At 37.9% G+C, this 23671-nt stretch overlaps 1 protein-coding gene across 3 annotated transcripts in view; it reads left to right on the top strand.

Annotated features, from left to right (window-relative positions):
• The first annotated feature begins 566 nt into the window (after positions 1 to 566).
• Positions 567 to 23671, top strand: part of SLC5A7 (solute carrier family 5 member 7) — a 48062-nt gene continuing 24957 nt past the window's right edge. Inside the window, exons 1-4 of one of the 3 annotated variants that reach the window (XM_036757699.1) lie at positions 567 to 688; positions 6203 to 6433; positions 12578 to 12691; positions 14893 to 15048. In XM_036757699.1, the coding sequence (XP_036613594.1) occupies positions 6256 to 6433; positions 12578 to 12691; positions 14893 to 15048 (448 nt within the window). In that variant the 5' untranslated portion in view covers positions 567 to 688; positions 6203 to 6255. Of the gene's footprint in view, positions 689 to 4777; positions 4869 to 6202; positions 6434 to 12577; positions 12692 to 14892; positions 15049 to 23671 lie in introns of those variants that run through there. The other 2 variants (XM_036757700.1, XM_036757701.1) reach the window with 2 other exon arrangements.

Here is a 23671-nt window from a genome sequence, read left to right as displayed (position 1 = left end):
CAGGACAGGATGGAAGGAACTATAGTTAGCCTTTCACAACATGAGTATTGCAGAAGTGTTTTAGATAATGATACATGTGTGGCCTATGTTGAATTGCTTGCCTTCCTAGGGAGGGTAGGTGGGGAGAGAAGAGGGGAGAGAATTTGGAACACAAAGTTTTAAAAGCAGATGCTCAAAAAAAGTTGTTTTTGCATGCAGCTGGGAAACAAGATATATAGGTAATGGGGCATAGAAATCTATCCTGCCCTACAAGAAAGTAAGGGAAAAGGAGATGGGGGGAAGTGGGGTGACAGAAGAGAGGCCTGACTGGGGAATGAGGCAATCAGAATATATGCCATCTTGGAATGGGGGGAGGGTAGAAATGGGGAGAAAATTTGTAACTCAAAATCTTGTGGAAATCAATGTTGAAAACTAAACATTAAATAAAAATGATAAAATTCAAAAAAAGAAATGCAAATTGCTAAGGCCAAGGATGACAAAGATTTTGGACACTGATGCTGTTATCTTTAATGGGATCACACAGAGATTTTGAGAGATCTTGGAAAGGTAGAGAATCCTTGAACTGAGACTGTTCACTGGAATTCTGAGAGCTCAAGTTGTTTGGGAGAAGCTGTTTCTCTAGGAGCCTTGAGGAAGGGACTTTTATTCAAACTTCAGGACACCAAACTTCAGGATACCACATGAAAAGGTAAGACTGAGGCTATAGCAGATGGTCTTGTGGACAAAGCAGAGAGTAAGAAAAAAAAAGACAGCTGTGGGCCAGAGGAGTGGACCAGAGTTGATAGCAGGCTGAATCTGCAGTTGTGACAGTTGGTGAGAACGGAGTTCAGTTAGAAACTTCTTTCACCTGCTTTCCCAGACCACAGACCCCATGCTGGCTTTGAACCTCATCACAACTGCTATACTTTTCTTAAATGTTTATTTATTACTTGATTCTGCTGGTAAACTACCTGGATATTAACAGTGAAAAAAATAGCACCTATATCACAGGGTTATTATGAGGATCACATGAGATAATATATCTAGAGCATTTTGTAAGTACTCAAGCACTATAAAATATTAGCTCTTATTAGTACTAATTTTGAACAAGTCACTTAATTTTCCTGGGTCTCAGTTTTGCTATCTGAGAAATGAAGGCGTTGAACTAGATCCTTGTAGCTCTACATTCTATGAAACTCAATTTTTTGTTTCCTAACCTTCTCACCACTGTTCTAGTCAACAACCATGTAGGCTGGATTTAATTTGAACTTTCGAAAGGAGTAAATTATAAAATAAAAGCAACTGAGGAAAATGTGAATATGGTCCTGAATAGATACTTGGCTTCTTTCAGTTCACAAAAGCAAACTTCTGGAAATAAACATCACAGGGCATCTAGCCCAATCCCTTGTCTCTTAGAAAGATAGTACTTCAACCTTTTATGTATACCATTGTATGGAAAAAATAAAAAATATATCTAACCAGAGTCAAAAGAGAAGTAAATTTCTGGGTGACTACAACATAAAACAGAGAATCAATCCTGATGCCATTCCTGGATCAGACAGAGGAATTTAGGGGAATTTTTAAATGAAGAAATGTCTCCTCAGATTCAGACTTAATATATCTGAAGCTGTCTTGCCCAGCTGATGCCTCCTCTCCATCCAAGCATGGGAAAACATTGTATTTTCTTGCACTTTAATTACCAGGCTTTCTTGTAACTTTCAAGGTCATCATTTCCACCCACTTTTGCTATTCCCATGGAGACCGGCAAGTCAAGCTTCTCAAAGTGTATTAGATGGGCCTCTGTAGAGCACTGAGTGCCAGTCTGGCTCTTCTGCTTGCTGCTTGTGACAGAGAGGCCTTACATTGAAAACAAAAGCTTTTGCAAAACTAACATTCATCTGTTTGGTTTTTCGGTTGGATTTTGTTCAAGCTTCCTAATCTCTGTGCTGTGCATCATTTCAGTCCCTTACATGCCTACATTGTTGCTTCCTGAAGCTTTCTGTTACCATTGACTTGGAAACAGAGAGTGGACCACTATGAGTGATTTCATTAATGTAAGAAACTCCCAGATAAATAAGCTCCCTCTGACCCTGTAGGTCAGTAACTTTTTTACAGCATATAATCTTGAGAATTTGCCTTGTACACTGAGAGGTTTATAGAGGGTCATACAGCCAGCCACTATGTGTCAGAAGTAAGACTTGGACCTAGATCTTCCTGGCTCCAAGACCAACTCTTTATCCATTATACCTGTGTTATCAAACTTGAATAGAAATGGGCGCACTAAATCATCCATAAGGATCTCTGAAGCTATATATTGACTTAAGAAATCATATCTATATTTTATCCTATTTTTAATTTATTTTGTTAAATATTTCCCAGTACATTTTAATCTGTTTTGGCTGCAGAGGAGTGTTGTCTGACAAAAGTGGACAAGGGGCTACATATCTGACACCTTTGTACTACACCACAGTGTTTCTCTGTCCTTGACTTTGGGATATTTTTAATGACAGATTTAGACTGATCCATATCCAAAGATTACCATCTGAAACAGCATTATTGAAGAAAAAGCATGGATAAAAGAAGTGTTTAAGTTAAAACATCAAGGTTAACAATTATGCCAAAATTCCTATCCATTGACTTTCTCTTCCAGTCTCACATATCTCCTTACCAAAATGTGAGTAAAGTTAGCAACTATCTCAGATTTTTTTTTCTTTCAGAAAAGCCATTAGGGTTAATCTGGGAGGCCAGATCACTTCCCCCTTGCTGGGTCTGGGCCTTTGTCTTATCTTCTGTTTGAACGCCATAGGGTTTCTCACTTCAAGAACTTTATCTGTAGCTCATGGTGGTTGTTTTTTACAGAGAACAAAGAAAATAGGACACAAGATAGCTATGACAGCTTCTGAACCTGACTGGTGATAATGTGGAGGGTAAGGCTCTAAAACTGCTGGTTAAGTGACTGAGAATTCCACTTAGATATTTTGATTGCATTAGTGGATTGGTATTATTTTGCTTTTCACCTACCCTATGAGAATCAGCATGGTTCCTGGACAGAGTACTGGCATTACACCTAGGAAGACATAGGATCAAATTTTACCCCTCTCCCAGCCATGTTGAATCACCCTGGGAAAGTCACAGTCTTTCATTACTCTAGGCAAGTGCAGACCTCCATTGTGAAAGGAAATTTCCTTATGCCAATGAAGTCACAGTTCTGTTGTTTTCCTACCACCACATGATGACATTTTAGAGAAGTTAAGGGAGAATTAACTGCTATCCAGAAGGATACGTGGCCAAATAGTCTTTTTCCCATTATAATTTTTACTTTTTTCAGTTAAAAAGCATTTTATTTTTTCTCTCTGTTACCAACCCCCATTGAAAAAAGAACAAAATCTTTGCGACAAACATGCATAATTTTAATTTGTCTTTACAAGCCATGTAGCTTTATTTTTTGCAGTCTCTAAAAAAAATGATGGTAAAACTAATCATTTGTTCTCCCTCTCCTTGTTTTGTTCTGTTTTCTGTTACGTGGGAGAAGTTTTATTTGCTGCCTGACCTGGAGCAAGTCCCTTCCCATCTCTGTCTCATTTCCTCCTTTGTAAAAATAAGGGAGTTAGAGTAGATGTCTAAGGTCCCTTCCAACTCTAGTATTCCGTGGGTCTAAGAAGCTAAAAAAATTCTTTCCAAAACCTTATTTTAAAGGCTTCCTTCAAAAGGCTAGTCCTTGGGGGTTTCATAATTCCTCTTCACATAGTCCTACAGGGGCCAAGAGTGGAAGGCTTTCTCTATATGTCTGATGAGATTATAATATTAGATTTAGTTCAGGAGGGCACCTGGGGAACCATCTGGTCCGACTCCCTCATTTTACAAGTGAGGAAACTGAGACCTTGTTACATTAAATAAATTACCCAAGTTTGTTCCAGCCTATATTATGTGGCGCAACTGGGATCGGACCTCCACAACTGCTAAGAGAGGGCAAAAGGTAGGAAATATCTGGAGCCAGGTTGCAGGTTAGGGGGTCTTGAGAGGCTGCCCCTATTCATTTGTTGCTTCCCTTGAAGTCAGATATTTCTCTGAACAGTCCCTTCCCCCGCTGGGCTGGGGGTACTCGTTCAACTCCCCACACGCTGCTCTCCTTCCTTTTCCTCATCTATTTTTCTCCTCACAGTCCCCCTCCTCTTTCTCCATCAGTGGTTTTAGTATCCCCATCATCCAACGACTCCGAATCCGACTCCTCTCCCTCCCCTGGCACTCCGCCCTTTTCACTGCTTCCCTCATCTCTCCGCTGCTTTCAACCTTTCATCCACCCGGAGCGCCCCAGACGGTCGCTGTCCCCAAGTACTCTCTCATTCACTTTTCTCTGACGTCCGGCTTCCCGGCTCTGACGAATACCCCTTCCTCTCCGCCCCTTATTATATTATAAAAGGTGTTTTCTTTAGCTTGACAATCACGTCTAACACCCACAGAATCCCCCAGCCCAGCTACTCGCCTAAGCCCAGCAGCACCCCATCCCTTCGAATCTCATCTTCCCCATGAACATTCCATAACCTTGTGCCCCACCCACAAACTAGACTGAAACTCGGGGTACTGAGATACTTGTAGACTAGAGGGAGGCTCCTAAAAGAAACCTGCTGCTGCTCCTGCTGCCTCCAGGGCCGCCACCAATCTCATCCTCGGTCTCCCCAGGGAGACCGGGGCGGGGCTGGGGGGGGGGGAGCGCACTCATCTTTCCAACTGGAGGAGCCAGCGAGTGTGTCCCCGGAGGAGGGCTGAGTCCCTAGCATCTCCTGTGGAAGGCTCGCAAGAGAGGAAAAACAAGGTAGGACCCAGGGCTCTGCATTCCCGCGCCCAGACTGGACTTAGGAGCCTTTTTTGGAGTTGGTGCGGGAAAGGAGGTACGCTCGCGGTTCCTACCGAGGTGGGATTGGAACGTCTTTAACAGGTGTACCCTGAGTCCTTGAAAAGGGTCTCTGGGGGAGATCATATCAAACTCTCCGTCCTCCTCCGCCCGGTTAGGTTGGTCTAAATTAGAGTGGAGATCTAGCAGGTTGGTGCCGGCTCAGGGAGGAGTGGAGACAAAGAAACCGAGAAGGAAGGGGTAAAGGGAAAAAGGCAAGGAGGGCAGGAGGTGATGGGACCAAAGTATCCCACTAGAACAGGTCAGGAGCTGTGTGCACCAGGATGTTGGGATGAGGACTGGTAGGAGTAGAAGGTATGGTAGAAATATAGCAATGAGCATCTAAGGAAACTACTTTCACAGACTAATTTCCAGAGAAAAGCTGGGTCTACTTTTTCCTAGATAAGGGAAAGTGCTTTTGTGCCCACCTACATGGGTGTATTCTCAGCAACCTGCTTGATTGACCTGATGACAGTAGGCAGGTGTGGCATCCAAAAGAAAAAAAAATCTAAGGGGAACAGAGTTAGAACTGGTCCCCTCGACTCAATGTTTGGTACTTTCAATGATTTTAGGAATTTATTGTATTTCTAGGCGTTCTTAAACTTAAAAGACAAATCCATTTTTGTTCATGGAGAGATTTTCTGATAGCATTCCATTTTAAAAGCTGTGTAGGGGAAAGAGGGAAGAGATATTTTTTCCAGGGTTGGGGGTTGGGAGATTCTTCGCCACTAGGTAGAGAACAGCTATAGAAATGATTTAGTGAGGTGTATTTGGCTTTGACTTTCCCAAATGGATTTAGTCTATACTTATCAAGTTGTTTTTAAAGCTGTGTATGTTTGATATTGAATATAAAGTTCTGATATATTCACTAATTCAACAGCCTAGAGAAGTTCTAATTCACTTAAGACATATCTGAATATTTCTAGGTAAAAAATATTGAAAATTACTTATAAAATTATATAAAGCCATATTCTTAGCAAGTGTTCTCACAAACTCGGTAAGTTGAGACAAGGTTCTTTGTTTCTTTTTCTTTGAAAGACCACTAAACACCAGCAATTAAGATATTTATAAGAATTATTTCCAACTTAATTTTCTATGTAAAAATTTTTACTTGGTGAAAAAAACACCTAGTTTATAGTCATATTCAATGACATTTAGTAATGGTTTTAGGTTTTAGGTTGTTCTCAATATAATGCTCCTTTAAGTCATGCAGGCTATCCCATTCATCGCCACCTAGTATGCACATAGCTTCTTCTCAGTTAATAGTATATTACAGTTATTATCGGAATAATTATATTAATGAATTACAATTCTTATTGTATTTTTCTTTAGAATCCTTAATGAAATAGCCAATCTGGGAAACAAATCAAGATCTCTAGCTGAAGATGGCTTTCCATGTGGAAGGATTGATAGCCATCATTGTGTTCTATCTTGTGATACTGTTGGTTGGGATATGGGCTGCTTGGAAAACCAAGAACAGTGGCAGTTCAGAAGAACGCTGTGAAGCGATTATGGTTGGTGGCAGAGATATAGGTTTGCTAGTTGGTGGATTTACCATGACTGGTAGGTGCCAAGATTTCACCTTTCACCTTCTTGGCTTCCTCTGAAGGAAAACTGTGTTGATGCTTTGTGACTTACGTAGTGATAAATCCACAGACCTTGATCTTCAATTCCATGTACTCAGTGATCTGAAGGAAGTCCTCTCTGTTGCTAAACTAGTAAAATTCTAATGGTCTAGATAACTATTTAAAAGTTTTTAAAAATCAAAATGGTTCAAAGCCTAAGAGCTATAAAATTGTGTAGCAAAATTGAATTTGTGGTAAATTTGTTAGTAGTATGTCAATTAATAAATACATAGACTGAAATGTGGCTCAATCAGAGTTCGCTTTAGTGGATGAAATGAAAACAATGAAAGCAAAGAGGTGGGTGAAAAGTCTAAACCAGCCTTAGCTTTCAAAATTAAAATGAGTACAGCATGTAATCTCCAGTAATAAAGAGGAAACTAATCAGAGCCATGTTGTGCCAGTAGATACTAGGGTAATATCATTTTTAGTAAAATCTTAAATGCAAATTCAATGAATATTACTAATTGATTTGTTATTTTTTAAAAATCCAAGCAGATTAAACCCAGGAGTAAAAGTTGCCATTGAATCAAAATCTTAATAACAAATATTCTGTACTAAAAATTAATTTACTAAAAAATGAACATTGCATGTTGATAATGTAATGCTCTCATGCAAAATCACTGAGGACATGTATTGCTGAAAAAGAGGAGGAGAAACAGCAGGGAGTGCCCTAGAAGAAATTCCACTCTGATCATTCTCTCTTCTCCACCAATTCGTTATGTCTAAAGTATTGTCCAGCTTGTCCTCCTTTTCCCCAGAATGTCATTTCAGGAGAGGAATGAAAATTAGTGAAAAAAGCATGTGCATATCATAATATTTGATATGCAAACATTCACCAATGACTAATGGCTAAAGAATTGTGTTTTCAGCATCTCAAAGTCTGTAGTGTGTTAATGTCTTTTTAAATGATTGCAATGCCCCTTACATTGATAGTCTTTCCTTTTTTCTCCCAGTGCAAACTAAAAATAATTGCAGCTCTGAAATTATAATAGTTGAGTCCTGAAATTCCATTAAGAATATGTTTCTACATAGCACAGTTATGTTGCCAGAACTGAGTTGATGAAAATTATTTCTGCATCTTGAATGTATGATTTTGCCTAGCTTAAGCATAAAATATTCTGGAACGATTTATTGGATACAATAATTCATCTTTCAGATGTTTATATAGCTAGCATATTACAAGTATCTGAGGTAGGATTAAAGCATGGGTACCACTCCCATCATAGATCTATAAACATTGCTGGGGATCAAAAGGGTTGGGTGTGGATTAAGCACCTGCTGATCTACTATGTTCATCACAGAATGGCTCTCAGTTTGTTCTTGTTCAATTTTTTCCCAAGGTATCTGCCAATTTACCAAAAGATATTGGAAACATTTCATTTCTAATCATTTTGGTTAAAAATATCAAGAACTATACCTTTTTTTGAGGAGCCCTGTTTTCTCATAACATAGTCCATGATTTTATTACATTTTGTCTTAAATTTATATAGTATGTTTGCTAAGTAATTGTGCACTGGTTTGGCCATCCTGTGTGTACTCTACAGAGAAGATAATTATTCTTTTAAAAAATAAAAGTTAAAAACAATTTCTTTGTCCCACCCCCAACCCCTAAACTCTCACACTCATTGCTTACAGTCACATAAGAAACTTTCTCTTTTTGTGTTTTTTTGTTTGTTTTTGTTTTTTCTTTAACAATATAATTCATTATTTATTTATTTTTAACATTCCTTTCTTTTTAAATTTTGGATTCCAAATTCTCCCCCTCCCCCACTCTCTGAGAAGGCAAGCAATATAATATCAATTATACATGTGAGATCATGCAAATCATATTTCCATATTAGTCATATTTCAAAACAAAGCAAAAAATAAACTGAGAACATTATACCTCAATTTCCACTCAGTTCATCAGTTCTCTCTCTCTCTGTAAGTGCATAGTATTCCTTCATCATGAGTGTGAGGAACTTTCAATAGAAAATATATTTTTTTTTTCTTGATCAAAATGTCAAAAATGAAGAATTTTGCATAATCAAAATGCTAACCAAACTAAAATTATACAATTATGAGTTATAATCAGTCTGATAGTAATTTTCATTTTAGCCTAAAGGACAAAGGGACCACCATGATGAGAAACTGTGCTTGTGTGACTAGACATTGCTGGTACAGCTGTCAGCTTCAGTTGCTAACAATCTTGCCAGGAAGAAATAGCTACAGGTTTTGTATCTGTAAGAATACACTATTCCATTTTTTCGAATTAAACCCTGGCAGAAGGCTGTTATTTAATGAAAGCCTCTCTAAACTGTTTGAGACTTAAATACATAACTTGAAACTGCAACAGGGCTAGAAGTGAAGAAAAATATTACTTATTATTTATTAGTAACCCAGAAAAAAGGTTCAGGGTCAAGGTGGAACACAGGGAGGATGGGTGACATATTACTCTATATCAAATAACTTGTTTCAAATGTTCTCATTTTATACAAAGAACCTTTGGTATTTAATACCACTTGGGAACATATTTTATCATTGCTTTTACATTTGTTTTTAAAATAACATAGCCTAGAAACATTTCCCCTCATTAAGTTTTGTTTTGAGTTTCTCTAATAACAGCTTGGGTAATAAGAATAATAATGGTATAATTACAACTGGTATAGATATATGTATGTGTACACACATGCATACATAAAGTAAACTTTGTAAGCCTTAAAACACTGATATAAACATATATGTGTATATCATGTATGTATATATATATTATATGTGTATATATGCATATATACCTCATGTCATTCGTTATTTAGTTGACTGGCATAGGTGACAATAAAAGCAGTTAGGTAGTTGTGGTGCTCTATAGCACTGGGGCTAGAGTTAAGAAGACCTGAGTTCAAATGTGACCTCAGGCACTTGCTAGCTTTGTGAGTCTGAGCAAATCACCTAACCTTGTTTGCCTCAGTTTCCTCACCTGTAAAAATGAGCTGGAGAAGGAAATGTCAAACCACTCCAGTATCTTTGCCAAGAAAACCCTAAATGGAGTCAGACAGAGTAGGAAACAAATGAAGACTGAACAACTAACAGTTGGACAGTAGCAATTGAGGCTAATTGGTCTGTACTGAAGAAAAAATGGAGATGGAGCTGCCATATCTTTTAATTAAAAGATACATTAATTACAGTCAAATTCTAGACTCAGGCTGCTAATACCAAATGAGGCTTTTAGAGAATTAGCCTGATAGACCTGTATAGACTGTTTTGAGGAAATATTGCAAGTTCTAGAGATTTTAAAACAGCAGAAAATTGAAAGAAAAAATAAAAGGCTCTTCCACTGGTCAGATTTACAGAAAAACCTATGACATCTTTTTTAATGCATTGGTTTTAGTCACTGTAGTCACAAAGGAACATGGGAAATTAAGAGCAAAAATATAAACAAAGATATGGAGAATCTCATGGTAAGAGGTAATATACATAAATGAAACTTTGCAAACTTTAAAACATTTTATATATATATATATACACATATATATGTACATGTATTTCATATATATGTGTGTATATATGCATATACATATATACATAAACCTGTAATTATTATTATTATTACTATTGTGACCCAATATGCTGTTTATTCTGGCCCTTCATATTGGACCTGTTACCAGGCAGTAGTACTCCTTGAACTCAAAGGTCCTTCCCATGGCTCACTGGACCTCCCATAATCCTGATGCCTAGTTTTTATTGTTGTTCAGATGTGTCCAACTCTTTGTGACCCCATTTGGGGTTTTCTTGGCAAAAATGTTGGAATAGTGTTACATTTCCTTCTCTAGCTCATTTCACAGATGAGGAACTGAGGCAGACAGAGGTAAGTGACTCACCCAGGTAAGTGTCTGAGGCCCAGTTTGAACTTACATAGATCAGTCTTCCTGACTCATCTGGCCTGGCGCTCTATCCACAGTGCCACCTAGCTGCATAGCAGGGGATGCATAGTAGGTGTTTAATAAATGTCTATGGACTGACTATGATTTTAACAGTGATACTTCATTTTCCCCCATTAACATTCCTTTTCTTATCATCCTCCTTTCTATTGATGGAGTTGAATTTTATCTTCAACTCCTATAGCTTAGCATAGTGCCTGGCACATAGCAGGTACATAATAAAAGTTTACTGAGTGAATGAACATGTACCTGTATATCTATACAACCCATATCTATGTTGTTTGGTATTAATCTAATTTGTGGTTTCATTCTTATAGTGTAATTTAATTGGGTCTTTTCTGAAATAACTGTTTCATCTCAAGATCTTTCCTAGCATCAGACATGCTTCAGGTGGCTCCAGCATGCCTTTGCCAGCAAGCTAATTCTGTGTTATTGCCCTACGAACATTTGTTTTAAGAACAGGCATGATCATTGTCTACGGAAAGGGAATATTCTTCACTTCTTGTTCCTCATGGAAAAATAGTCTAAAAACAAACCAAAAAATCCTCAGTTTAGAAGTTTTGATTGTCATATAGTGGTGATGATGGTGATGATGATGATGATGATAATTATGATATTTGCATAACACCTACTATGTGTCAGGTACTGTGCTAAGCACATTTTACAAATATTATCTCATTTGACTTTCACTACAACCCTGTGATATGGGTACTATTATCAACCCCATTTTACAATCAAGAAACTGAAGCAGAGGTTAAATGACTTGCCCAAGGTCACACACCTAGAAAATGTCTAGGGCTAGATTAACTCAGGTGTTTCTGATTCTAGCACTCTATCCATCATACCCACTTGTGCATAGCACAAATATTAGCACTACTACTATCCTGAGCATAGTTCATTCATTTGCTAATTGAATACTTATTAAGTATAATATGCTATGTTTGGAGGCAAAAGAGATAAAACCATAAATAAGATAAGGACTTTGCCCTCAAAGAGCTTACAATCCAGTAGGACATAAGACACAAATCCAGATAAATAGGATGCAAATTAAAATATAAATATAAAATGCAGTGAGATCAAACCAGGAGAGGCTGGTATGATAGAGTCCTTCTTCGATTTGGAGTCATATGGTTGGTATTTATTGTCTCAGTGACTTCAACTATCTTTGGAATTTCTGTTCCTCAGTCTGGGTAAAAGGAGGGAGTTGAATTAGGTGATTAGAAGTTTTTTTCAGCTCTAATTCTATGATCCTCTGAGGTAAAACTGTTTTGCGGTTGGTGGCGGGAGGGGATGAAAGGTAGCATCATAAGAGAGATGGAACTGATTAATTGTTAGGCTATCAGTTGGAAGAGACTGGGAAGGAGGGCATTACAGGCATAAGATACATCATGAGTAAAGTTTGGAGCCAGTTTCAGTTCAATTCAGTCAACAAACATTAAATGCCTACTATGCAGTAGAGATACAAAGACAAAAGCCAAGAAGTCCTTGGCCTCAGGGAGTTTAAACTGTATTCTCTCCTGGCATAAAGGCAACTATTCTATTTAAAAATTGTAAGGATTATTATCAGTAAATATTCCATCCACAATTGCATCCTGTACACAAAAAGTACAGAGTGGAATTTTGCATTCTGAAAGAAACAACATTGACAATGTGAGCACTGGGAGAGGAGGTTTCCTCCATTTTAAAAAAAAATTGTATCCCCAATATTTAGCAAAGTATCTCATACATAATGAGTGCTTAATACATACTTGTCCATAAGTTGCTTGATTGGCACAGCCCTGTGGATCCACATGTAAACAGCCACACTGCAACCATCCCCACTTTAGAATAATAATTTATAATAATAATTTAGAGAGAAAATATGTAAACTAGAGGTTGTAGGGAAATGAAATCATAACACCCCATTTAATGCTAGAGAAAACTTTAGAAGTCAGCTAATTCAGGCACCTCCTTTTACAAATGACAAAACTAACCTTGAGTTGAACATAGCAAGACATCCACCTTTCTAAGGAAATTTAAAAAAAAAAGATTGGGAAGGATTACTTATTTATTGTAGATCATACTTTTTCTGTGTCATGCAATGAATAAAAATAAGAATGGTCACTTAAAAGGTTAAGTGATTTGCAGAAATATAACTTAATTTCCTGTTGTTTCATTCTTTTCAGCCACCTGGGTTGGAGGAGGTTACATAAATGGGACAGCTGAGGCAGTTTATGTACCAGGTTATGGTTTGGCTTGGGCACAAGCACCAATTGGATACTCACTTAGCCTGGTTTTAGGTAAGACAAAAAGTTGGACCACAGTGTCTACTTAACTAGATGCAGATGGATCAATGACCTTTGTGTGGGCAAGTTCTCCATTGATAAAGTTTGAAATCCTTCTATACCTCATTATGCATAATTCTCATACATTTCTTTGCACACATGATCCATAACAAGCACTGGAGGAAATGGATTCCTTCCTCTGTCTTTTTGAATCCTAAAAGTCATGATCTAGCATCTCAACTGTCCATCTGTGGTCTGTAGTCTGTCCTTGCCTACCTCATGTCTTGGATGATGTCTTGCATACTTTTTCTCACACAAGTTGTCATCGGTGGCATGCTTCAACCAACCTACTTATCGTCTCCTTGAGTCTTTCCATTAGCTTTTACGTTAACAACCAGTAATTTTGCATCATGATTCACCAGCATGTAGCGACATACAAGGTTATTGATATGGAAGAGTGGATTTTCTGCCATTTCTACAAACATTTCCCTCAATGTATCCAAATTCAAATCTTTCTCTCCTACTAAATTGGGGGCCCAAATCATTATTCTGATGCTGTACCTGTTAGATATTTTATATTATCTCTTTGTATGTCTATTCATAGAGAGAATAAGAGGGGAGAAGGGAAAGGGAAAAGGGAAAGAACAGGGAGAGAGGGTGGAAGATGAAAATGGAAAGAGAGAGGAAAAGCTAGGGAGGGGAAGAGGAGAAAAAGAGACACACAGAGACAGAAATTAAGTCACTCAACATTCCTTCTATTAAGTTATGTGGCATAATCTGGGGGAGAAATGCATTTTTAGTCTGTTTATTTTGTCAGTATAGATGTGTAAGAAAACATGTTTTAATTGTTATGTATTTCACTGTGAAGGTATTGTAATAATAATCATTGCAGAAATCTACACCTTTTTCTTTCTGTTTTTGCAATGGCTTTTTTTTGGTTCAGACCTGTGTGATTACATTGGTAAAGGAAACTCCTAGTGATAAAACTCCCTCTACCAATGTATATCTGCTACTATTCAGAACTAATAGTTCAAGAGAGTCATCTGAGGCATGGAGACATTGAATAACTTAACCATACTCATAGTCAGTATTTGAAAAAGGTACAATTTGCATTCAAATCCTTTAGACTCAAGGCTGGCTCTCTAACCACCATTTTATATTTATATGGGGAGTATAATAGACCCTATGGAAATATGTAAGTAAAATGTTAATGAAAAAAATTACGCAGATCTACAAGCAGCAGTTTTAATGAATATACAGTTTGATCATTTGGTAATAGAATGTTCCTAAGAATTTCTTTTAAGATGACAATTATAATGCTAAGGGATTCAGTGAGCTTTATCTCTTATTTTACTTCTTTCATTGATAGCCTGCCTATAGGTCATTAGTATTTTTACAATTAGAATTATCAAATCATCTTCAAATGCACATGAATCTTGCATACAATTAGTGTTCAATTTGAACAAGGAACTGCATAAATGGGAAACAAGAATGACCAAAAACAATAGCAAGAGATAAAAAACTGCAACTGTTCTGAATGTGCAGTCTTAAAGATTTGCCCAGGGTCCCAAGTTGACGATATTGGTCATAGCCTGGGTGACATCTGTATTCATATCCTTCTGAAGACTTGCATTGACTCAAACTAGAGCTTCTGCTAGGACTTTTCACTCACACAAGATTCCTAAATAATATCTTGAAAATGCAAATATCGTATTTTGAGTTGAGGAAGACTTAAGATAATGCCACAGGAGGAACCTTTGTGTGATTTTACTAGGAAGAGCTTTTATAGCTTTTATTTTTCCATTGCTAAGTTCTTTAGATTCAACTTCATGAAGAAACTATTTTAAACTTTTATTTCTGCTCTACCATCTTTCTGTGCTTTTAGATTTCACTGGAAAAAACCCTTTCTTTTTTCTGATTTTTCTTCTATCCCCCAATTTTATAGCTTTCCCAGAAAATATTAGAATCCCCTAAGAAATGAGTACACTTTGCATGGATGTGAAAACATATATGTATAATATGTATACGTTACATATAATATGTGTATATATTATGTATGATATGCATGTGTTATATATAATATGTATAGATGATGTATGTATATATTATGTGTATATGTATGTATATATGAATATATATGATATAAAACCTATTATAGAAGCTAATAATTACATAGTAAATTTCTAAAATTATATCTTTCTTATGTTTTGTTTTAGGTGGTCTGTTTTTTGCAAAACCCATGCGTTCCAAAGGGTATGTGACAATGTTAGATCCATTTCAGCAACTCTATGGGAAGCGCATGGGTGGACTCATCTTTATTCCTGCCCTAATGGGGGAAATGTTCTGGGCTGCAGCTATTTTCTCTGCCTTGGGTAAGGAACCTAAAGTATTATCTCTACTATTTACTATATTGGTGACTTTGGACATAGATCATTTAACCTTCTTAAGCCTTGGGTTTTTTTTTTCTTCTGCATGATACAGACATTTCCTTTCCCATCTTTCCCCCAGAAAGCTACTGTGAAAATAAATGTGATCATTTGTATACAGCATCTGAGGTCCTTAGCCAGAGGTACAACTAGAAACATAGTTGGGGCAGGACAATCAGAAACTTTATCCCATGGTGTTGAACCTTTGCACTTATTCATCATCATGGGAACAATTTTGTTTAACATCTAGTTAACAAGAAAAATTTATTAAAATAAGAAGCCACAACCATTTGTTCCCCCTATTTGCCTCACCCCAAGTGATCTCTTCATCATTTCCACTTTCACACTATGCCCATTTTGTGTTCTCTCTCTCCCTCACTGCTCCCTCCCCCATGCTCCAAAATGAATTTATCTTAATAAGTTGACTTGAAGGAGTTTCTAGTTGCCTTCCCTAGGCACAAAAAATTATAGTGCTGGGCAATAACAGAATAAAAGATATTGTCATTTCTGGAGCTTTTAACTTTTAAATTCCACTTCCTCTCATTCAAAAGACAAGCCTTGCTACTGTAAACTCCAATAGAAGAAAAGCTAGGAATGATTTGCATTTTTTAAATCTTTGTTTCCCAAGCACTTTGAACAACACTTTGTGTATAGTAGGTGCCTAATGAATATTTATTGAGTTGACAATGCTGATAGTACTTTGCAGGAAAGTTCAGTAACTAACTGCAACCACAATTCGAAACCAGCCAATCCAGGAAACCATTCAAGGAAGTGAAGGATTTTGATACCAATCTAGTGAATTATAAGTAGAAGTCATTTTTTTAAATGGATTATAGAAAGACACACCACCAATTCATGTTAATAATTATTTCCACACCAAAAAAACAGCAGTAGGGGAAAATACTGTAACAGGTATTGTGAAATAATACCAATCATTGAAACATTATATAGGAATTTCTGTAAGTTTGTAATGAGTTCTCCTAGCTTCTCTAGAATATTAACTGGTTTGTGGGATCTTATTGGGCAGGTTTCTTGGTCCTTAGGGAATTATCTGTCAATAGGAAAATCAGTAACTGTGGTATGCTAGCTCTCAATTACCTTTTAACTACTCTCTTTGATATCTAAATTGCTGCCAGTAAATTACTAAAATTCTCAGGAGAATGTGCTTTACTGGTCCAATGAGCCTTATACCATGTTTATGAATTACTGTCCTATATGGATGGGACCTTGAGATACCATCTGGTCTTTTAGACAAGGGAAAGGCTGGTTCTCATTTATTTTTTTGTATCCTAGACCCTTTTGCTTTTTCTCGTTGTTATTCAGTCCTTTCAGTTGTGTTCAACTCTTTATGACCTCATTTAGGTTTCTTTGGCAAGGATATTGAAGTAGATTGCCGTTTCCTTCTCCACCTCATTTTACAGTTGAAGCACTAAGGCAAACAGGGTTAAGTGACTTGCCCAGGGTCTGAGGCCAGATTTGAACTTGGGATGATTAGCCTTCCTGACTTCAGGCCCAGCACTCTATCTGCTACATCACTAGCTCCTCAACCCCTTTAGTAGTGTGGTGAAATCTATGGACTCTTTCTCTGAATAATTTTTAAAGGTATAAAACAAGATATATGGGTATAAAAATAAACCAGCTATATTTAAAATATTTAAAAAATTGTTTTAAGTTAACAGACTTCAGATTACAAACTCTTGGTCTAAAACACACAATCACACAACTCTGCAAATCAATCTAAGATTATAAAAACACTTTTCCCACAACAACTCTGTGAGGTAAATAGCATGAGTACTGTATTTATATTCCCATATTATAGCTGAGGACACTGAGGCTTAGAAAGTTTAAATAACTTCATCATAGTTTCACAATTAGTAAGTGTCAGAGTTAAGCCCTGAACACAGATTTTCCAACTATTCACCAGATGCTCTTAAACTACCCACAACTGATGATTGCCTATTTTTCTTGAATGTCTAGGATCACATTGGAGGTAGAAGGTGTATAGAGGCCACCTAGTCCAGCCTCCTCATTTCCTAGTTGAGAAATGAGACACAGTAAGATTAAATGATTTGATAAAAGTCTCACAGTCTTATACATATGAAATGTCGATTAATCTACAGAATTATTAATTGATTTAGTGTGACCCAGGTAAGAGGAAAAAAAATTTCCTGGGGAACTCATGGTTCAGACACCCCACCCCACCCCATCCTTGCTTTCTACCCATGAATTCATTGTGCCCAGCTTATTCAAGGGTAGGAGTTACTATGAATAGCATAAAGCCTCAGTCTTGGTGCTCACTGTTTTATGGCTAAAGGAACAGGACGTCTAAATGGTCCCTTTGGGTCAAGGAGAGGCAGGAAAGTTTTTGGATATTCTCAGGGAAAGACCAAGATAGCACCAAGAAGGGAGTAATGCTTCAACCATACTTCAATAAGGCACAGAGGTTACAGAGAGATGGTACGGTGGAAGAAGACAGGCAGCATGGGGAAGATAACGGGAAGGAGAGGGATGTAGAGAATATTTACAAAACCACAGATTGGAATTGGGAGGACTCAAATAGCATGGATCCATAACAGATATAGGAGTCCCACGGTGGGGGGAGGGGTAAGAGTTTAGGGGTCTCAGTTTTATAGGGTTTTGGGGGAATAGATTAACTCTTATCCATGCCACCTTAGCTCACCAGCAACATGTTAGGGTTAGTTCATTAGCATAATGCTCGAGACTGTGTTCTGCTGGTTTTACTATGCATGTCTGGAGTTTGTCTGAGGCTTACAGGAAGTCAACAGGACCAAGGGACCCTTACGTTAAGACCTAACTGGCTTCCCCTAATTTAGCACTTAGGATGTGGTCTTAGTTATCTAGGAAGACAGTTTTCAGTGACTGACACTCTTCTAATTTCTGAAGCACTTTGTAATTAACTGTTGTGCTTCCTTAATATATAGGACAGTCTGTTAGTGACTTCTAGGTTCTCTTTGCAATTGTACTGTTATACCAGCTACTTCTAAGCTTACATGCTATACTAATTAGAAGGGAGTGTGTTCAGGGGCACCAGGAAAGGGTCAGTCAACCAACATTTGTCAAGTTCTTACTATGTGCAAGGCACTGTGCTAAGTGCTGGGCTACAAAAACAAAAAAGAGTCTCTGTTCTCATGGAGAATCTAATGGGAGAGATAACATTCAGACATTTATGTATGAACAAGATAAATATAAGTTAGAGGGAGGGAGTCTCATAAGGAAGGCAATAAGATGAAGGAGGACTAGGCCTTGCAAAAGGTGGGACTTTAGTTCAGACTTAAAGGAAGCCGGGAAAGCTAGGAGGCAGAGGTGAGGACGAGTGAGAGCATTCTAGGCAAAGAGAGGCGCCAATGAAAATGCTCAGACATGGAATGTGCTATGTGAGGACCAGCAAGTGGCAGAGGAAACATTAAGGAGAATAAAGCATGAGAAGACTGGGAAGGTAGGAATGTGTGAATTTGTGAAGGGTTTTAAAAGCCAGAGGACTTTATATTTGATGCTGAAGTAATATGGAGCAAATGGAAGTTTATTGAATGATGGGAGAGGGGGTAATATAGTCGGATCTGTACTTTAGGAAGATTACTTTGACACTGAAGTATAGGATGGATTGGAGTAGGGAGAAACTTGAAGCAAGAAAGGAGACCAATTAGCAGGGTATTGAAATAGCCCAGCCAAAACCAAAGTTTGGGATTTTTTCCACGATACCATGAGACCCTTTCCGTTTCTTCCTCAAAGGCTCATTCTAATACTTTTTATTTTGCTGATGCTCATGAATACATTGTATTCTTACAAGGAGAGTATGGAGCAGGAGTGTGCTTATAGACAAATGTTTCACAACTGGCTCTCAGGAGGGAAAATGTTCTTTTTAAGTTTAATCTGGCTTACTATTATTTTCTCCACCACTTTCTTAAATCTAGACAATCAACAAAACAACAAAGTAAGTCCTTATTTGTAGCCTTTTGTGATTGTTGAAGTATAAATACTCATGCTGAAAATTTAACAATCAATCAACTCTCCTGAGCCAAAATGGTTCGAAATTTCCTGGCTCCTGGTATGGAAGTAATAGGTACATATAATCTATGGCTAGAAGGAACCTGAGAGGTCATCATGTCCAACATACCCCACTTGGACTTTACTAGGCAGAGAAATATAAGGGTAAAACATTGTGTTTTTTGTAGAGGTGGTATACCATGATGCTTTGAGTGTTGGACCTGATATCATGAATAACTGGATTAAAATCCTGCCTCTGACACTTACGAGCTATGTGATCATGAACTAGTCACCTTCTTTGAGGGCTTGATGTTTCCATTTGTAGAATGGGAATGAAAAAATAATTACATGTAGGACCTACCTAACATGTTTGGAAGGATCAAATGAGATGAGGTACATAAAGCACTCCTTGAATATGTATTTATTGAATGTGTGCCTTTGGAACAACCAAGTTGGCCAATATCAAGCAGCAACACAGTAGGTTGGTTATGGTTTCATTCTTTTTCAGTCACAAGAAGGGCCACAGAACTTCCCCTCTTTCCTACACCCCACCCTCATACACATTGTGCTTTCAGAAAGCTGTAGAAATACCAGACATTATCAGAGACAGAGACAGACGGACTGAGACAGAAGGGGAGAGAATGAGAGACAGAGACAGAGAGAGAGGGAGAGCCAGAGAAAGACATGGAAATCGAGACAAAGACAGAGAGACAGAGACAGAGACAGACAGAGACAGACAGACAGACAGAGACAGAGAGAGAAACTTAAATGCAGGAGATACAAGCCTCCTATTCCTAATGTACCTTAAGAGGCTATAATGGCTGGTGCTGCTGCCTACCTAGGCTGGGTAATGATGCTCAGCAAACACTGCTGCTCCCACTTAGTAATGGAATTGTATGCAAAAGTGCAGCTCCTTTCTTGCCCTGCACTCATTAGCTCAAGAGCCACAGGGAGCCTATTCACCATGATTTAATCATGAGAACCTTTAGTTTTCCAGAACAAACTGCCTGCTGAGTTGACAGGAAAGGAAGGAGTGGGCTGGAGAGCTTGGAGAAAATACGCGATGTTCACTCTTACTGAATGAAGATCAATTTATTTGGCAAGACCCTGGAAGGGAGAGAACAAGATTAATTAGCTAATGCTTTAAAAGTACATTTTGAAAATATAAAGCCCTATATCTATAGTCTGGGGATTATTACAACATCTCTCAATAATTGAAGGAGATGGGCACATGGAGTAGTAGATACAGAGCTGGCTCCAAAGCCAAGAAGCCCAGGATTCAAGTCCTGCCTCTGACACATAGTGGATGACTGACCCTGGGCAAATCATTTAATCTGTCTAAGCTCTAGGTAACTCCCTAACAGTATATAAGTGGCAGAGTAGGTGCCTGTCTGGAAGCATTTCCTCACCTGGGAGTTCACAGTACCAAAGAAATCATAGGTCCAGTCCTAACTTAGAACAGAAAGAGCCATCCATGCAACAACTGGATTGACAGAAATGACTTTACTTAATGTTACTGTTATGACTTAGTAGTTAGTATTAATAATTCACATTTCTGTAGCATTTTACGAAATATTTTCCTCGCTCTAACCCAGTGAGACATATAGAGCACGGGGCATATAGTGTGTCCAGGGAGGACTATCACCTCTCATGTGAGGGCTTGCGGAGCCCTTTTCAAGGCTGCTCATCTATCTTTGGTGTCCGCTGTCACTCAACTCTCACTTGTGGCTCCAAGAAGCTATAGCATGTGTAGCAGCCACACCCCAGGAAAACCATCAGAGGGGCTAAACCAGGTGGAGGGTAACTGACAAGCCTCAAATATGTAGGTGAGTTAGAGGGATGTCCATCCCAAGCATGTGAAAACCTCCTGGTGGAATAGGTGGATGAGCAGTTTGTGGCCATGAAGATGACTGAAACTATGGAACATTTAGCTATGGTGCTATGGAACATTTAGAGCTAGTTCAGACATCGAAGATGCCAGAGTCATCCACTGCATCCTGGGTCATTGCCAGTCGTCCTGACTTTTGTCTTGCAAATAGTCTTTCATGACTGTGGAAGAGAGAGTGAGGCTGACAACTTTGTGCATCTTTGCCTCACTTAAATCGAATTCATGCCCTAGTCAGGACGTCATCTTGAGACGTCATTGGTCCTCTTCAAAAACTAAGGACAAATGACAACTCATTTTACCTAAAAACATTTGTGAAGCTTATAAATACCAGAAAAAACACTTGAATCCACTCCTTCTGAACATAAGGCCACCTCTCCTTCCTCTATGCTAAGCTACTGCTGTACACCTCAACTTTGTTTTATAAAATATGTTCACACAGTGCCATGTATTCAATAGTCACTTGTCTAAGAATGATAAGAGAACACAATTGATAATAAAAACTCAGAAATAGCTCAGTGAACGAAAAGACCAGTGAAATAGTGAATCATTATCTCACTGTCTCACAATTAACCATTTACTATTAACCACTACATGTATGAGCAATACTGAACAGACAGACATTTCATCTTGATGCTGGCCACAGAAGATCATAAATCGAAAAACTCTCCATCAATGAAATTGTTTTATTAAGGTTTTCTATAAAAATAATGACAATAAATATCATTTTTATAACACTTCAAATCTTGCAAATCACTTTATAAATTTTATCCTCACAACAACCTAGAAGATACTGTTATTATTTTTATTTTTATTAGTGGGAAACTGAGTCAGCAGTTTAGTGCAGAGTCACATAGATAATAAGTTTCTGAGGCTGAATTTGAACTCCAGTCATCCTGACTGTAGACCCAGCTTTCTATTTACTATACAACCAAAATACCTCTAAAGAGGTACCTAAATGCCTTCTCTAGCATCTCTGTGTGTGTACACACACACACACACACACACACACACACACACACACACACACATATGTACCTAGCTGCCTTCTTTAGCATCTCTGTGTGTGTATATATATGTATATATACATATATGTGTGTATACATATATATGTGTATATATGTATATATACATATATATGTATATACATATATGTGTGTATATATATACATATATATATATTTTTAGATATGTAGACAAAAGTATAACTATGAGGGTACTGCAATTCCAAGTGAGACTTCATAGTGGGTTCACCTATTGATTGAGACATTTAGGACAAGTTGTGGATAATAAAGTCATCTTAAAATTAAGATATAGGGGTAGGGTTTCCTGGAATATAGGGTAAACAAAATAAAATTAATTCTGAAAGGTTATGGTTAGATCTGAACTGGTTATTCTATAGAATCAAACTGGAAAAGTAATTGAACAATTGTAAAGGAGGTAGAAAATCAAGCAACAACAAAAATATAATGAAGAAAATGTCCAGGAAACACAATGAAAGCCTGAAGCAGGTTATCAAACTGAAGATATAAGAAAAATCAATCAACTCATTTTTCAAATTTTTAAACTAAGGTTAATATTTTTTTCCATGTCATTTAGCCTTCTTTCAGATTTTCCTGTCTCCTTTCAGTTGAGGTATTCTCTTTAATCTGGTACTCTGATGAACTCATGATTCTACTGGTATGAGATCTCTCTTCAGGGGCAACTGAGGGCAGTGGCAGTTAGGTGGTGCAGTGGATAGAGTGCCAGGCCTGGGGTCAGGAAGACCGAAGTTCAAATTTTGCCACAGACACTTATTAGCTGTGTGATGACCCTGGGCAGTCACTTAACCCTGTTTGCCTCAGTTTCCTCATTTGTAAAATTATGTGGAGAAGGAAATGACAATCCACTCCAGTATCTTTGCCAAGAAAACCCAAAGTGGGGTCACAAAGAGTCATATATCACTGAAATGAACAAACAACAGCAATTTCCTTCTCTGACAGAGACAGATCTCAGATCCTCCTTCTCTTGCTGCATAATTTTGTCTGTTTTACCATGAATCCTTAATGAAGACATACTTATATTCACTAGTCATCTATGAGACACAGTTCAAAACAAAGGTGTTTAATGAAATATCACAGTTACAAAATAGCAATGGTATATCTCACATTCCCAAACTTGAGTCTCACCTTCCTAGAAATATATAGACTTTTGATGGGAAGAATGAACATATGTAGGGAACACTTAGAAGAAATCACAGATATGGAAAGTGTGTGGCTAGAGCACATGCCTAGAAAGGCAACTCATGCTTCTCTGTAGGATGCTGATGTCTTCTGGTGATGTCCTCACAGTGCTCTCCCTGGACCAACAGTGAGAGCTATTTCCTGCTGGGCCTATACCTGAATATGGCTCAATGTCTCTGGTCTTTCCCATTGAATATTATGTTTCTGAAATTGTCTCTGTCTTCTCTTCTCCTCCTCCTCTTCCTTTCTATCTCTTTCTCCCTGACACTACCACTGGGCATGTGATCCTATTGGCATCACTGTAACTTAGTGCTGCTATCTTTTCATAAGTTTGCTATGAAACTAGAAGGTTGGTGTGACCAGGAAGACTCTCCCCAATAAATACAGGTTTACATCTCTTTAGCCCTAGCCAGAAGATACAAGCCACCATACCCAGGTAATGAAAGGCAGGTAGAGT

Source organism: Trichosurus vulpecula, chromosome 4, assembly GCF_011100635.1.
Source record: "Trichosurus vulpecula isolate mTriVul1 chromosome 4, mTriVul1.pri, whole genome shotgun sequence".
In the NCBI taxonomy this organism is placed as follows: Eukaryota; Metazoa; Chordata; class Mammalia; order Diprotodontia; family Phalangeridae; genus Trichosurus; species Trichosurus vulpecula.
Note: the sequence above shows the minus strand (reverse complement) of the source record. Positions and strands in the feature narration are given on the sequence as shown.